Source organism: Episyrphus balteatus, chromosome 2 (assembly GCF_945859705.1).
Source record: "Episyrphus balteatus chromosome 2, idEpiBalt1.1, whole genome shotgun sequence".
Taxonomy (NCBI): Eukaryota; Metazoa; Arthropoda; class Insecta; order Diptera; family Syrphidae; genus Episyrphus; species Episyrphus balteatus.
In genome coordinates, this window is record NC_079135.1 from 124,336,586 (window position 1) to 124,353,910 (window position 17,325).

Genomic DNA, 17,325 nt, shown 5'->3' on the forward strand with positions numbered 1-17,325 from the left:
TAAGTGGCTTTATTTATTTAAAACTAAATACTGTTGATTGGAATTTAAGACAGTCACTCTTTGAACAACAACTTAAACAATTTCATTAGGTCCTCGTGTTTGCCAGTACCAACCTTTTTATTTGATCTAGTTCTGTAATTGTTCTCGAATTTTTGCTTCGAACCATGAATTTAGACAAATTTCTTGAAAACCAAATACAGCAGAACTAGACTAAAACCAAATACAGAAGAACTAGATTTTATAAAATTTCTGGTACTGGCGCACACGGCGATGGGTCGATTATGGTATGGAGTATATGGTAGCTTTAGGTGCAAATAATTTAAGTTTTTATTGAGGAAACAATGGATTAGTGTCTTTTAGACAAAAGAACACACTGCACCAGGGGTCTATTTTGTAAAACGATTATCGTTGAAAGAACTTCGTTCAAATGCGTATCACTATAGCCGTTTTATTTTTTGGAAAACAGGTGAATGATTTACATTTTTTTATATTAAGCAGAATATTATTGATTTTATTTATGTATATCCACAAAATAATTGCTTATATAGAAGAGGGCAATGAGTTCTACCTGAATATACTAGGAAGAGCCTAGGTAGGCTATATACATTTTTTTGTTTTAACTACCCAACTCTGCTATTTGTTAATGGCCCTTATTGCGAGTGTCATGTGTCCACCGATAGACGACTTTTGTCGATAGCCGATCATCGAAAATGAATTTTGATATTGTGAATCTCTATTGTGAACCATATTTTTATGTTTTTTAGTTCTATATTTTCAAATCAAATCAAAGTGCTATCGATTCAAATCAAGTTCATAACTCACAATAGCAAATTTTTCGAAACATAAACCAGATATTAATCGATTCGATCGACTTTTATCGCATCGAAAGTTGAACGACACTCGCAATAAGGGTCAATGTCTTGTCTTGCTATCTGAAAAATATGATATAAAGACATTTTATTTTTTTTTTGCAACGGACGATTCAATAAATTTTTCAATCAAGTTCAGATATTTGCATCGAACAAAAAAAAAAAATCAAAGATATTTCGACCGAAATTGATAATCGATTTTGAAAATTTTATTTGATCACATTTGACTCGCAAATGTAACTATCAACAATAGTTTATATTCGAAGGGATTTATTAATTGATTGCAAACTACACTAGTATTTCAAAATTGGCTTTATTTAATATCGAAAGATTTTATTATATTACATTTCGAATGTAAACATCTATTTAATTCATTAAATCATAATAAAATACATTGTTTTTTTTATTGAATTTTAATATACATTTATTTTGTATGAATTTAATTCAAAGAATCCAACTTTTGCAGTTTTTTTTAAATTATTGATAAAAAAAAATTGATAATTAACTCAAAATGTGGAAGATCTATTTGAAAAAAAAAAAAAAATCATAAGGAAACATTAATGTTATGATGAACAATTATTTGATTGCATAAAATGTTTATGGTTTTAGGTAAAAATCAATACTTAAAAAAATCAAATTAATTTAAAAAAAAAATAGAACTACCAGCCTATGGTTGGATCACTCGACACAGATTGTATTTTTAAAACAAGATTATAAATCCTCAACGCTGGACCCAATTTAATGGCCAATCTATTTACAACATCTGAGCGTTTAAGAAGCAACAACGATTGTCCATCGATATCTTGATCATTGAATATATCTGCCTCATTGGGAAAGAATTTTGTAAAGTATTCAGTCACTTGGCTTGCCGACCAATTTTTAACAATCGGAATATCAGACATTTCCTGAGTATTCGCTTCTGTTGAAATCGAATTCGTTGAAGGCTGCAAAATTGAACTGGGTGTTGTAGAAAGATTTGACTTCGGACTTAGAGAAGACTGTTTATTGTCCATTTCTTTCTTATGATTATTGGTTATAGCTTCAACTGCAATAACTGGCTTCTTGTCTACATCTGATGATGACAACGGTTTTGATGGTTGTGTCGATGTAGGTGGTTGTGGCGGTGATGCAGCTTTAACGTCCAAAACTTTTAGCAAAGATTTTGCTTTGGGTATTGTACATTTCGAACAAAGCCATTTAGTTTGTGCCGGGAATCGTGCCATACTTGGTATATGGCATGAAAAATGAAACGACTTGACACATTTTGTGCATGTTATGAGCTCACCCTGCAAAAAAAATATAAATACAAATTTTGTGGGAATAAAATATGAAGAGAACTTACATCTTCAGGGCCTTCATAGCAGGATGAACAAATTTGGCAGACATCACAGCGATAATTTTCACGCAGCTTGACATGATCTTCAAAGTCCAGATGAAGGCATGAGATATGAGCTAAATCACAAAGAAAACAAAAAACTTTATTGAATAAAACAAATTAATAATTCTTTGTGCTCAGGAATATTTCCAAAAAATTGGAAAGAATCCATTGTAATTCCTATTCAAAAAGTTGTAAACATGGTTAAATGCGAAGAGTTTCGTCCTGTAAATATACTCCCAACATTTGAGAAGATCTTGGAGCGTTATGTGGCAAATCAACTTCAAGACTATTTTAGTGCAAGAACAATCTGGGTTCAGAAAAAGACACTCTTGTGAAACCGCGTTGAATTGTGTAATATATGAATGGAAAAAAGAGATTGACTGTAAAAATTTGGTAATAGCAATGTTTTTGGATTTAAGCGTGCGTTTGAAAGTTGAAACTATCGAAAGGAGTATATTAGTAAAAAAACTGGAAATTTATGGAGTCAGACGCAATGAGTTCAACTGGTTTAAGTCTTACCTTACAGGAAGGATTCAAAGAACAAAGGTTGAAAATACTATATCCAATGAAATGGAAGTGGATCTGAGAGTACCTCAGGAACCAGTTTTGGGTGTTTTGAAAAACGTTTGAAAGTACTTTGCTGCTATATAACACTATTGTAATTAATAGATTATGTAACCATTTTAGTTATTGTATCTAAAACTTGTTGGAAAAGATTCGATAGAAATCGAATTTTATATTCATGTTGCTGTCGATAGTGTAACTATGTTGCCGTCGCTACTGCAACCTTGTTGTACTCGATAGTGCAACAATTTAGCAAATAAATAGTGCAACCATGTTGCTGTAAGTTAAGTTGCGGCAACAACTTTTGCGACAAATGCCCAAAGAGAAGGTCCAATGATTTCGGTAAAAGAAGCTTTCTTTTATTATAAAAATTTTTGAACGCTATCTTACGGTAGGACAAAATCATTCGACAACTTACCGTCATTGCGAAACGTTAAAATGAGAGGAATTCAAAATCGTCACTCAAGTTGAGAAATATCTTAAGCATTTGCTGAAGCGAATCCTTATTCATAGTCATCACTGAAGTCGATATTTTTCTCAAGTGAACGTCTGAGGAGATCTTTTTACTTGAGGAAACGTTTAAGTTTTTTTTTCAGTCATTTGACATTAATGCCTGATTCACAATATTGCGAGACGACGAGACGAGAGTGTTGCGAAGGTCTCGTTGGCGATTTTAAAAATGAAACGATTCTCGTTGCGTTGAAATTTCGAAAATTTAAAAAAAGGACGCACGAGATGACAATCTTTTGAAAATGAAGTTTTAATATTAAAATATCCTAGACAGCTTATATGGATAAAAGGTTATTGCCTCCTAATCTCGTCGCCCGGAGTGCGATTCTCAAAAAATACTGTTGATTTTTTATTTTTGTTTACTTTATAGAACAAAAAATCGCAGTATTGTGAATTTCCAAACGATTTTAAAACGATTTTTTTAAATATGTAGAAAACGTTCAGAAAAAACGCAACGCTCAGTCTCGTAATATTGTGAATCAGGCATAAAACGCAAGTGTCATTGCGAGAGTTTGTTTTTTGTATTTTATTTTATAATAAAATAAATGAATCGCGAATATGTGTTTGAGTTGTACGAGTGGGACAAAGAATCCGACGAGTATGTTGAATAAATACGATATGAACAAGTAAAAAAATGCTTTTTTGATGACAGTTAATTCAAATCAGTCAAATATTCCAGTTTGAGAAAAAAAATTTCCTTAAGACAAAATTTTTCTTTACTCAAGTAACAGCCCTATTTTCAATTCCCTTGAAGTAACGACTATGAATTCCGCTCATAATGTTTCAATGATTAAGAACGGAATTTATAATCTTTGCTGAAGTTGAGTTTTTTCTCAACTTAAGCATTCCCTCAAGTAATTATTCGCAGCAAGAATAGTGGTACACGATATTTAACATTTCATCTTGATTCAGATCAGATCATTGTATTTATTTGCTTTACGACAAAAGCAGAATTTAGATTTGTTATTGTAACGCTTATAAATACGATGATCTAATCTGGATCACAAGGAAAATAAAACACGGGTATTAAAGTAAAATCGAATAGGGTATTATTAAAAAATATGTATTTTTTAATGATAGTTTTCTCAAATCAGTCAAATTTCATTGTGAGTTTGATTGAAAAAAAAATATTTTGAAAAGTCAAGATCTAACCCTCCCCAAATGAATGCTTAAGTTGAGAAAAATCTTAACCTGAGTAACGAATATGAATTTCGTCCTAAATCTTTTAAAATGAACGATTGCCACAGCTCTATATTCACTTAAATCAATTGATTTACCTTTGTGGTCACAGTCTTTGCAGGAGATCAATTTATTTTTGTTTTTCTTCAATTCCCTTCTGCCGCATATATAGCAACATGTTTCATCGTAAGCACTCATCGAATTAATACGTGGCGGCTTTTCTTCCTTAATCTTTCGTTCATTCGAAGTGTCGCTGGCATGGTCGGATGATTGTTGTTGACTGCTTTGTACAGAACCAGCTGAATTGCGAAGGTGTTTGGGCAGATTGTTATCCGATGGATCAAATACGACTTTTGCTTTCTATAGAATGAAAGTACAGTTAGAAATTAGAACTAGTCCATAGTTCATTGACAAATTTAAAAAATTATACCTTTATTCGTCCAGTTGTACGAACAATCGCAGGTTCATCAGATTTTCGTGCTCTTTTCATCTGGATGAAGTTTAAAGTTCAAAAACACATATATTGCAAGTTATATAAACTTAATTAGACTTATTTCTATCATTAATTAAGGTCAAATTAAAGTTTGTTTAAGAAAAACCTTTAGTTGCTAGTAATTTACCGCCTTTTTTTACATGAAGAACACCCCAAAGACAATAAAGTGAAAGCTTTGCAAATCGTAAGGAAAATATGAATTAGATTTTCAATTTACCGCCTTTTGAGGGTTCTTCCAAAGTTTTTTTAAATAATCCAAATAGACGCTTACCTTTAATTAAAGGAAAATCTTGTTGGTTTTTTTTGTATTTTATATAAGAAAAAGAATTCTATATATCTCATATATTGTTGCTCTTTCTCTTATTTTTTGTATTGATTAGTTAACTTTAAAACTAACTTTTTAAATGAATAAAATAAACTTGATAGACGAAAACTGACTGAACTCTATTCTATTTTACTTTTGTAATAAAAATAAAAATAAATTAACTATTTTTCTTGGAAACAAAAATGGCAGACGTTAATTTACCAACAAAATGGCACTGCCAGGTAGGTAGAAAAATATCCCATAGATTTGGTCCTTAAATAGTAATTAGGAAAAAGTGTTATACACAATTTATTACAATTTTCGTTCGAGTTTGTGGATTATGTGTATTATTAAAATTGATATTTTTTCAGAGAAAATTTATTTTTGTTTTAATTTATAAGCATAACTTGAACTAGTGGAATAATTAAGATAATACATTTTTCATATTATCTCGTTGATGTGTTTATTTAGGTTTTTTTTTAAGTTAAAGCCTAGTACGCTGTTTGAGATAAATTTTAGCTCCCACAAAAATTATCGAAAAATTTTAGCTGAGCTAAAATAGCCCTGTTCTTTTGGGAGGTGGTACAGTACTACTAGTAGTTTACTAGCGATTTTCAATGGAACGCACTTTCAACGAATTCAATACAAATCGTATCTACTGGGGACGAAGAGCATGAGTAGATGATAGTACTAGATTAACCAAAACATCTACTAGTAGTAAACTACCACCTCCAATGGAACAGGGCTAATGTATCCCATACAAATTATCGATATCTTGTATGGGAATTAAAAATTTTATTTCGGCTAAAATTTAGCGCGAACAGCGTACCAGGCGTAAGACTTGACCATAGTGGAAAGGTGTGTGATAGCGGTACGGGTATTTGTATCAAAAAAATTCAGCACCTGAACGTTGAGATCCCTTTTTGAATTTCTAATCAAACAATGACTACCGCCACCGTATATCTTTCTGATGTGATATTCTTAGTTTTTTTTACGCCGTTGGAGTATGAAGATTTACTTTTTGAAAAGAAGTGTCAAATTTCCCATACACTTTTTTTTACTTTTTGACATTTTTACTACGTTTTTCAGGCAGAATCGTGAGATTATGAGATAGATTTTCAATAGAAGAATGGATATATTTAAATTCAATTCACTCATTTTAAAGAATCGAAAAGATTTCATAATCTTGTTTATAATCTAGATTTCGTCAAAATCTCCTCAACAAACGTAAGATTTGAGCTGTTTGCAATTGAAAAAGGACATCCTCGTTTTCACTAGGTGACGTGTAAAACTGTTATACAAGTGTGTTTTAAGTTTGTCTCTATCTCTACTAACATAACCAATTAGTTTTTTAAGGAGATATCGTCGTTATCTAGATTATGAATTTGATTCTGAAAACTGAAAATGTATGGGAAATATAATAGATCTCGATGAAATTCGGAGGTTTTTACTCGAAATCTAGATTTTGATTCGGTGTGAAAAGAGTACTAGATTTTGTTTCGGTGTGAAAAGGGTATATCTAACGATGACGGAGAAGTCCAAAAAAGTGATTTTTATGATGCCGTCCGTCGTCTGCCAGTATAAATGGTTAAACGATTTTAATTTTTCAAATTTGGTACAGATTTAAAAAAAAAAATTCTTGGTTCGTTGCTTAAGCCTAGTACGCAGCTGAGGCGAATACATACAAAATTCGTTAACGAAATCTTGAACGAAATTAAATTTGTTTTTACTTTAAAACTTATTTTCTGATATTTTTTCTTGAATTTTTTGATTTGTACTTTTATTATTTTTACTTTGTTATAATATCTCATGGTATTTTTTCTTCATATGTTCGCTGTTGATTTTGGAGACTTCAACATTTTTCAATTCGCTTCAGCTGCGTACTAGGCTTTACCTTCAATAAAAGATTTTCGAGATATTTAAATTTTCTTGAAATTGGCTCAAACGATTTTAATTAGGTACTTTGCAAAAGTAATATTTTAAATAATTCCATTAAAACTCCAAACTTAGTTTTTCTCAAAAAACTCAAATACCTACATATTTTTATTCACGATAGCTCACATTTATTTTTTTTAATAAAAAAAATCAAAAATTGAACTCAGTCCAATTAAAAAAAAAATGTTGAACTTCTGATCTAAATGGATGGAACATTATTATAGGTACCCCTGAAAAAATCGTTCAATTAAGTTATTTTTTAAATCGATTTTTTTCCTTTGATTCTTTATTGGGTCTGCTGTCCCACTCTTGAATACGGTGAAAACATGAAATGTTTTACTTACAAATTTCCAAACCAAATATACTGCCGGATCTGGCCAATTATCGTTTTTGTAAATTAGGTTTTTTTTCCAAAAACCATTAGTTTTGTTTTTTTTTTTTTAATTTTCAATTTGAGAACCATTTACAATAATAGTTTGATTCCAAAGCATAAAACATCTAAAATTGTATTCGAAATATCAGCGATCACTCCCCTTTTTCAGTTATTTTCAATTTCTGTTTTTTGAAGAACTTTTGAAATTCAGAATAACAAGTGTAATGTACACATGTCTTGTCAATTAAAAAAGAACAAAAATGAACAATGCAAACAAATATTTTAATACTATAATTTAATTTAAATAAAATTTTTCGTTTTCGTTACTTAAATCGCCCGTCAATGTCTGTTCGTAACATTTTTTCTAATTGATCACATACAGAAAAACAAATTATCTAAGTTTTCTTCATTTTTAATTGTCTTCCTTTCTTCCAAGCCAGTTTGAGTAAATCCAAATTTTCTATTCCCCAACTACAAAGGCATACCATGACTCCAACAAATCCTATACCAATGTGAACAAGAAATGAATTCATTGTTATCTGTAAAAAGAAAAGAAATAATAATTTAAAAATATTAAAAAAATAAAATATATAATCACTCATCATCCGAAGCACTTACCATTGAATATTTAGCAATCAATCCAGTTGTAATCAATGATAAGGCAAACAAATTTCCTGGAATAATACCAAGCAGTGGATTCATACCCAATGGCCGATATTGGCGGAATATATATTTTGTGCTATAGCAAATCCTGCAAAACATATTAATGCAATTTGCAAAAATAAATCCAACTGGTCCAAATATGCTCGTCAGAATATAAGACAAAATGAGGAAGCTAATTGAAAATATGGCCATAAGATAGTTGTACTTGTCGATGTCTTTACTTGTGTTCGTTGCAAACATGTAACCCTCAGTGATACCATTAACAGCCATTAGGCATATAGCCAGACAGTGCCACTTGAGTAGATTCTCTGGCAAACCACCTGCAACAAAATCCGCTCCACCATAAATAAGCAGCAATGTATGGGAATAGCTTTGTCCGAATGTAAAAGCTAATAAACCAATCGATGTTACACCAATACAAAGTGTTTTCAAAACATTTCCAGCTTCGTGAACTTTTTCCTTGAATAGAGAAAAGTCATATTATTTGAAAATTTGAAAAAATAAAAATCTTACTATATTTTGTTTCTCCAGTTGAACGTCTCTTGATAGTGTTTGGGTAAAATAAAAATAACTACTTTCTTCTATGGGTCGGAAGATGAATCTAGCTGCCAGGCTTCCCAGATTGTTTACCACATCATACGTAGCTTGTTCACTGAATGAGAGTACCGGACTCATCGACATAACATACTTCTCTCCTTCTGTTAAAATCTGTTTTAAAACTCCCTGTTTTATGAAGCTCAAAGTCAGAATTTGAAGTTTAGGATTGAAATATGATTCCTGAAATTTTCATTTAGATGAACCTTAAAAAAAAGATATTCAGCCCTATTCTGAATGAAAACTCCCGGGGAAACGCGTTCGGGAGAAGGGCTCAAAATCAAAATAAAATGCAAATTGAGTCACATGAACTTGCTCTTAGGATTCAAGTTGCTAAAATTTTTATAAGAGTATTATTTATATTAGAAAATTTGTTTGAAATAAAAAACAACAAAAAAATCGTTTTTCAAATGGCAAAACAACATCTGAAATCAAAATGAGCTCCAAAACGAGTAGGTATGCAATTTCATTTTTTAAGAAGCATTTTTAGAAAAAAATTTCAAAATCGTCAGAGCCGTTTTTAAAAAAAAAACAATTTTTTTATAAATCATTTTTTGAAAAAAGAAATTTAAACAAAATTTAGATGCCATTTTGAAGAAATTACCAATCAATATTCAGTGTCAAATTTCAAATTTTTTTTTAAATCCAAAAATTATTTTTTTTTTCAAAACTTTGTTTTTGGCGTATATTACAATTATATAAATGCTTTTTTACAAAATTTTCATTGAAATCTATTTAGTAGTTTCGGACAAAATCGGATTAAAAAAAAAAACGGTTCTATGGAGGGTACCGTTAATAATGATTTTCAAAAAAAATATTTTCATTAAAAGATAGACCTTGACTTAAAACTTACATTTGAATTATCGGTCTATCCGTTTAGGCTATAGCTTCGTATACAGACAGATAGACTGACAGACAGACGGACTTCCGGGACTCTCTGAAGTAAACCAAGTCACAAAAAGTTTGTTTTTTTATACCTCGCTTAGAAAGTGTACAAGTTTTTCAAGTTATACCAAATAACTCGAAAACGGCTCTAACGATTTTGATTAAACTTTGAAGACGTTATATTCAAAGGGATTACAATAAAATTGCATTTTTATTTTTTGCAAAAAAAAGTCAGATAAACATTTTTTTTTTCATTTAACAAAATTTTGCCCTAAATGTCGGCTCTTCCCTAATATAATTTTTTTTTACCAACATAAAAGTACGTGCCACCCAGTCGTGTATTTTATTTTGACTGGGCACGTTTCAGCTGTGAGCCCATCCATAGATGATATCTGTATCACAAGCAAAAAATTAGGGAAATTTTGCACTTCTTTTCGCTTTTACATCATTATTAACGACAAGTAAACAAAATTTAAACAGAAAAAGAATGATATTCTTGGATTTCTTCAATTGGGAGACTGTCTCTCAAATAAACTTCCCCGGGAGTTTTCATTCAGATTAAAACTGATTCAAAATAAAATCTTACCTTATTTTCCATTCTAAATGGTAACAATTCATTGAGACCTTTAAATGGAAAGTCATCCATACTCTTGAAAAGATCTTCATCTTCCTTTTGGCCATGATTAATCTTAGCCAATTTGTGCTCATTAAACCTTTTTATGTAAAAATAAAAAAATGCATAATGTCCAATGAATATCACAATGGCACTAGCTAACTGTGCAATTGCAAAAGCATTGATCGCAATACTCTGATCGTTTAAAACTATCCAAATAAAAATCACCGATCGCACCATAATGTGCAAAGTGTTGAGGAAAATCTTCAATTTAACAAAGCAGAAAACCTGCGTTAGGAAGACTGGCGCCTCCGCACACAATTCAATCACACAAGATAGTGCGACAGAGTAGCAGGCGAATTTATACTGACTTTTGAGATGATCATCAACTGGCGATAGAATATCTAGCCAAATGTACGTACAAGGAATGCATAGGGCAATACAGGTGGGTACTCTGTTCAAGGATAAAACAAAATCCTTAGAGATAGTATAAAGATAATAACAATAATTATAAAAAAATACTTACGTCAACCACATTTGATTTATTAATTGTGGCCAAGAGCATTTGTCTTTTTGTTGTGAGGTGGCACTCAATGCGGCACGATTAATAGCTTCACGGGACAAAAATAGAAGTGTACTCTCGAGCAACAAGAGTCGCACATTCATGACGCCAAGCACATCTCGGCCGACATTGCGAACAATAAAGGCATTGATTCCGAATGTGACAAAACGGCAAAGAATCTTTATAGTATGAACAATAGAACTTATATAATAGGCATAGTGAATTTTTTAAATTTCATTTCTTATATTTTTGATTTGTTTACAAACAATAAATTCATGTGTGCAAAATATACTCACTTGGAATATGATACTAAATCCGGCATTGAGTAAACTACTTTGCAACACGTTTCTAGTCATGATTGGGTTGATTGGAGATGGCCCCGAAACTATTGTTTTTTTTTTTATTATCTAGGAAACTTTTATCATCTTTTAGTTATCTTATGAGAGACGTAGTATCGAAATCAATACTCAGAAATATGAGTGAATTAAATTTTGGGGAAAAATAAATTTTTTGTCAACACGTCATCCGTTTTTTGTGACAGTTTAACAGCTGATTTTTGTAAACAAAAACAAAAATAAAAATAGCTTTTGAGGTGTAATGGACGCATTCAGGAGGAATAAAATGTGACAAGGCATTTTCTATTCACAATAGAAATTATCTTGTTTTTCATTTACCAATTGGGAGTGCAATTTGCGATTTTTTATTTCATTTGGGCTCTATAATCAGCTTTTACATTCACCATGCATGTGAAGTAATGCGGGATACTTATAATGACCGTCTCATAATTCGCTACAGTTGAAAAAATGTTGTTGTGTCTCTAATATGCTTAATAGCATGTTTTCAATAGATATAATTTCACAAATCAGAGCGAAAACTATCAAATGCTCGGCAGTATGTAGAAGATAGTTCAAGAGGTGTTTCAACAGATTCCACTCGGGCGCTGTCGAAAGCTAGTCGTGTCAATGCTCCGTAGATGTTCAGCAGTAATTAAAAATTACTGTTTTTCAACCAAATATTGAAGAAGTTCTTGAAATTGATTAATTTCATGCATTTTTAAATACGTTCACTGCATCCAACTAACAATTTTGCTTCTATAAAGCTTTATAGATGCTACCGTTTCTTCTATAAAGCTTTATAGAAGCAAAATTGTTTGTAGGGCAATACTTCTATTACTTTGAACAGTTCCTCTTATAAGAAAAGTCAAGGGTACAAAGCACATGACGTCCGAGACATATCCGAGATAAGTCTGGGATATGTTCGGGACATGATAAAGAAAATACAAAATAGCATATAGGAGCTGTCAAAATAATTTGCAATTAAAATACTTTTTGATTTATTTTTCGAAATTATCTCAAAACAGGCTATAAGCAAAAATGAGAAAAATAACTTCCCAAAGAAGTATTTCCATTACAAAATATGTCATTTCGTTTTGTCAGACCATTTATTAATTTTTCCATACACTTGTTTCAATAATTTTCATATTAAGCCTGGTACGCTGCTCGCGCTAAATTTTAGCTCCCATACAAATTATCGAACATTTTTAGCCGAGATAAAATGGATCCCATACAAGTTATCGATAACTTGTATGGGAATTTTATCTCGGCTAAAATTTAGCGCGAGCAGCGTACCAGGCTTTAGCCCTGTTCCATTGGAGGTGGTAGTTTACTACTAGTAGATGTTTCTCTTCTTCCCGAGTAGATACGATTTGTATTGAATTCGTTGAAAGTGCGTTCCATTGAAAATCGCTAGTAAACTACTAGTAGTACTTTGCCACCTCCCAATGGAACAGGGCTCTTCTTATAGCTATTGTGCCTGGCTACACGTTGATTTTTCAATCGCCTTACCAGTCAGGTGTAGGCAAGGGCACAGTACACATAATAAGGTAATATATTCCGAACTGATATTGGTCTCCAAATTGTCAAAACATGACAATGTGTAATGTGTACTGTGGGCAAGGGGATGATAATTTTTTAAAATAAAACATACCGCTACACGTACCGCAAACTCATACCCTTTCTGTGTGGTCAGACCTTAAAACTAGTTTATGACCAATTCACAATGAACTTTTTCTATTTCAATTTTTGCTCAGAAATTTAAGACTGGCAGTGCTATTGAAAGCTCAATTACAAGATAACTTTTTTTTTGACATTTGTATTAGCTTTTAGTATTTTCTTCGCCGAATCCTTAAAAAAATACTTTACAAACAAGTTTTGTTCCAATAAATTATAAAAAAAATATAAACAAATTCAATAACAATTGTTTAATATTCCAAAAATGACGTCAAGAAATCTAACAGAAGTATTTGTTATAATGCGTAATAATGCATCAAAAAATCGAAATTTATATTCCGACGATAGGGTAGGCCAAAGAAATAAAAAAAAAAGAATTACAAAATTATCGATCTGTTGATTCATGTCCAGCTGTTAAAAGAGTTTTTTTTTTTTCTTAAATTTATTTAGCGTGGAAGTGATGCAGAAAAACTACTTAAAAGATCATTGCATGATGCCGAAGAAGGAATGGAAATGCGTGATGAATATGGATCTCCACCAATTTGGGTAGACAAACTCGAAGAGGCACAATATTCCATGTCAAAGTAAACTAAACTATTTCCATTTACTTTGAACTATCATAATATTATTTATATTTGCTTTTATTTGAAGAATCAAACCTAAATTAGATGAACTCGGTTCACTCCATGCCAGACATCTCCTCCGTCCTGCATTCGATGAGAATTGCGAGGAAGAACAACAAATCGAAATACTCTCCCAAGAGATTTCCAAACTTATCACATCAACCCACAGACACATCCAGTGTATTCGATCGAGTCTGGGTGTTGGCAATAGGACAGAGCAACGATTGACATCAAATGTCGTTACTTACCTTCTCTTGTCCTTGCAGGAACTCACTTTCAAATTTCGTAATAGCCAAAGTGGCTATGTTAGGCAGTTGAATTCACGAGAAGAACGATCACAAAAGTATTTCGAAACACCTGACTTCACTACTATCGATTTGGATACCAAGAGCCAAAGTAATTTTGTCGAAACTTTCGACAACTTCCTTCAGCCTGCTTCAACATCGTCTAATGCAACGGCATTTTATGAAGAAACCGATGATCAAATTGATGAACATTTCCAAAGACCAGTTGCAAATCGAATGACTCAACAGCAGTTGCTGCTTTTCGAAGAGGAAAACTCCAAACTAGCCGAACACCGAGAGCAAGAAGTTTCAAAAATCGTCAAATCCATTTTTGATTTGAATGATATCTTTAAGGATCTCTCACATATGGTTCAGGAACAAGGCACTGTACTGGATCGAATTGACTATAATGTCGAACAGACACAAACAAGAGTTTCCGAAGGCTTGAAACAACTACATCGAGCTGAGATGTACCAAAGAAAGAATCGCAAAATGTGTTGCATTATGCTATTGGCGGGAATAACTCTCTTTATGTTGATTTTACTTATTTTTACAAAATTCTAATTAAAGTGTCGCTCTTGTTACTTATTATATTCCAAAATTCATATTTATTTAAACTTTCAATAAAAATCATAAACACAAAGAAAAAATGCTTACATCCTTTCAGATTGCCATGGCCCCTATTATGGTTGTCAAATATCAACATGATATTTATCAAAAGGAATGAATCGGTATTACCGTAATCGACTATCAAAATTTTTGGTCAACTGTATCCTTGCTGTAAATTTGAGATCTATTGTGAATAGTTTGATAAACCTGATATTATGGATGCCAAAAATGTTCCTATGTATCAAATTTTTCATCAATTGCATATTTCTTCCCGATAGATTTTTCTCATATTTTTTTTACTAAAAAACGTCGTTGTTGGACTTCAAATAAAATAGGTTTTGTGGAAAAAACTATATTGCAATAAAAAATAGTGTCAGTGAATAATGTCGTCGATATCGATAGAATAATTTTTTGGAATGGACGAAAATGATGAAGAAATTCGATTTGAGGAAGCCAATATAGGAAGAAAAACACGGGATACTTCAAATCCATTGGTCTTGAGAGAAGATATGTGAGTGGTATTTTAATTTCAACTCATTGTCCGCTAATCGTTGTCTGCAGTTTTTTACTGAATTTCCGACTTTCTAAAGAAGCATTCGTAGTTGTAGATGATTTCTGTTGCCAACTGAATGGTCCAGGGGAAAAACGGCATATGTACACTTTTTGACAAAAATAAACTAATGATGAGGTCTTGTAGTGTTTACTGAGCACTATTTAATGGGATCCTTACTTTTATAAAACAAATTTAAGCTTTGCTGAAAAAATAAATAAAATTTGTGCTTTAAGTACTAATTTGTATGGAGAACAAAATTTTAAAATGTGTTTTCTCGAAAAGAGTTGGAATGGACTTATGCTGTTTTTCCCCTGGACCCTTCAACTATTCTAGCCCTAAGGGTCAATTTATTGAGCCTCCATTAAACTTAAATCACCATTAAAAAAGGGAATTTTAAATTTAAAAACTAAATTCGTTTAATTTTTAACTAACAGAGCATTCAATTTAAAGTAAGACACCAAATTATTCGACCTTTTAAGAAGGATATTTAAAGTTAATGAGAGTTAAAAAGAGGATATCTATTTATTCACTCTCCATTAGCTTTAACTGTCATTTTATTTATTGTTTCATTATTTATTTGAAAATTTGTGAGTCAATTAAGATATCAATCATTTCAAAAAGCATGAAATATGGATAATGGAATATTTATTGAATTTATGTGATGAGGATGAAGAAAATTCGCTTGAACCCAAACGATGGCTTAATTTTGTTAAACCAAACCATCGTTGGTTTGGAATTATTTGAACGGGTGTGGAGTAGATAAAGCTCAAGACTAATTTAATTTCATAGGCCTAACATTTGTTTAAAATTTATGATGTGAAATGGTCAACTACTCATTAAATAAGGCTTTTACGCATTTGTATCAATACGAATTTCTATTGCCGATTTTGTGGGTGTATCCCTTTTGTATGCTACAGCTAACGTTATGTGGGCCATTGTCAATTGTCACATCTACTAGAACAATACTTAACTCGTTGTTTTACTTTCGGATAGCATGTAACGCATATTTAATTTTAGCGAACTGATGCACATATGTATATATCACTCTTAAAAGTATCTACTTATATTCTATTATACGCGCTTCTTCATCATTTTAAACAAGAAAACAAAAATCAAATCTCTTTTATTTAAAAAATTATTAGATTCTGACAGATCTATTTTTAAAATAAATAAAAAATCCTTGGGATTTTTTTAACAGAGTTTTAAATTTAAAGTTTTCATTGACAACAAAGAATTTAACTAAGGAAGAGTGAATAAAATGAATATTTAATGGAATCTCCTTAATGGCGTAAATAGTTTAATAACGCTTTTAACGAAAACGACAAAATCTAATATTTAATGGATGCTCAATAAATTGGCTCTAAATCAAGTAAATATTTGTTCACAAATAAAACAAACCTAATTAAACAAATTACTTAAATTGTTTTTTCGAATAACAATCCGCAAGTAAAAAAAACGACTGAATAAATTAATATGAAATGAAAATTCGAAACAAAACAGCGCATATTCATAATTGTTTTTTAATCAATGTTCACAATAGAGAAAAATTTATCAACTTGCAACCGTAATACCAAAATGTATATTAATTGATAAGTTTATCGTTTATCTATCAATTGATATTTGACAACCGTAATATGGGCCTAGAATTTTTGTAAAGCTTGTTTATCAGTATTTTGGGCAGACAATACTCCTGGCTTAGAATAGCAGTAACAATTATCCGACTTGAACACAATTCAAAATGTATGGACCTCAGCAACTAATGTATCTTTGAAAAATGACTGAGCATATTCCTAGTTCTAAATTCGGAATTTTTAGCAGCACTGTATTTGATGTCAAATTCCTCTAAAAAAAAAAAATCGATTTAAAATAGATTTTTTGTTCAGTAAAACATGCTCGGCACATTGTTTACGACACGTAAAACGCATTGTGATCGATTTTAATTCGATTTTTTTTAAAAGGAATTCGATACAAGACAACATTCTAAAAAGCATTTATTCATTGATTTTATTTTTTATTAAAACCAAATTAAACCAAAATTCATACATTGTTATTTGATATTTTTTTAAATTACTTTAATTTTTTAATGGCGTTTTCGATTGGCAGTCCGGAAGCGTCCGGAATCATTCTGAAAGCGTTTTATTCGCACAAAACTGATAGTTTTGTGTGAATAAAACTTTTTCAGAATGATTCCGGACGCTTCCGGACTGCCAATCGAAAACGCCATAAGTTTAAGAAATAAATGTATAAATACTTGATTTTTGTTCAAATTTTAAATAATGGCGCAAAATTTTAAACGATTAAATAAATTGCTAAAGCCATTTTAGT

At 31.3% G+C, this 17,325-nt stretch overlaps 3 protein-coding genes across 3 annotated transcripts; 1 reads left to right on the plus strand and 2 right to left on the minus strand.

Moving 5' to 3' along the window:
• Positions 1–1,166: 1,166 nt before the first annotated feature.
• Positions 1,167–5,485, minus strand: LOC129910427 (polyhomeotic-like protein 2). Its single transcript, XM_055987809.1, has 5 exons — positions 5,265–5,485; positions 4,931–4,990; positions 4,599–4,860; positions 2,212–2,321; positions 1,167–2,155 (listed from the first exon to the last, which is right to left on the minus strand). Exons 2-5 carry the CDS (start codon positions 4,988–4,990, stop codon positions 1,529–1,531), a joined length of 1,059 nt encoding a protein of 352 aa, XP_055843784.1. The 5' UTR covers positions 5,265–5,485; the 3' UTR covers positions 1,167–1,528.
• A 2,398-nt stretch (positions 5,486–7,883) lies between these two features.
• Positions 7,884–11,465, minus strand: LOC129911425 (protein RFT1 homolog). Its single transcript, XM_055989228.1, has 6 exons — positions 11,219–11,465; positions 10,887–11,101; positions 10,334–10,814; positions 8,782–9,045; positions 8,224–8,727; positions 7,884–8,144 (listed from the first exon to the last, which is right to left on the minus strand). Exons 1-6 carry the CDS (start codon positions 11,276–11,278, stop codon positions 8,001–8,003), a joined length of 1,668 nt encoding a protein of 555 aa, XP_055845203.1. The 5' UTR covers positions 11,279–11,465; the 3' UTR covers positions 7,884–8,000.
• A 1,612-nt stretch (positions 11,466–13,077) lies between these two features.
• Positions 13,078–14,499, plus strand: LOC129911981 (syntaxin-16). The gene is made up of 3 exons (XM_055990023.1): positions 13,078–13,280; positions 13,382–13,515; positions 13,583–14,499. Exons 1-3 carry the CDS (start codon positions 13,197–13,199, stop codon positions 14,400–14,402), a joined length of 1,038 nt encoding a protein of 345 aa, XP_055845998.1. The 5' UTR covers positions 13,078–13,196; the 3' UTR covers positions 14,403–14,499.
• The last annotated feature ends 2,826 nt before the right edge of the window (positions 14,500–17,325 follow it).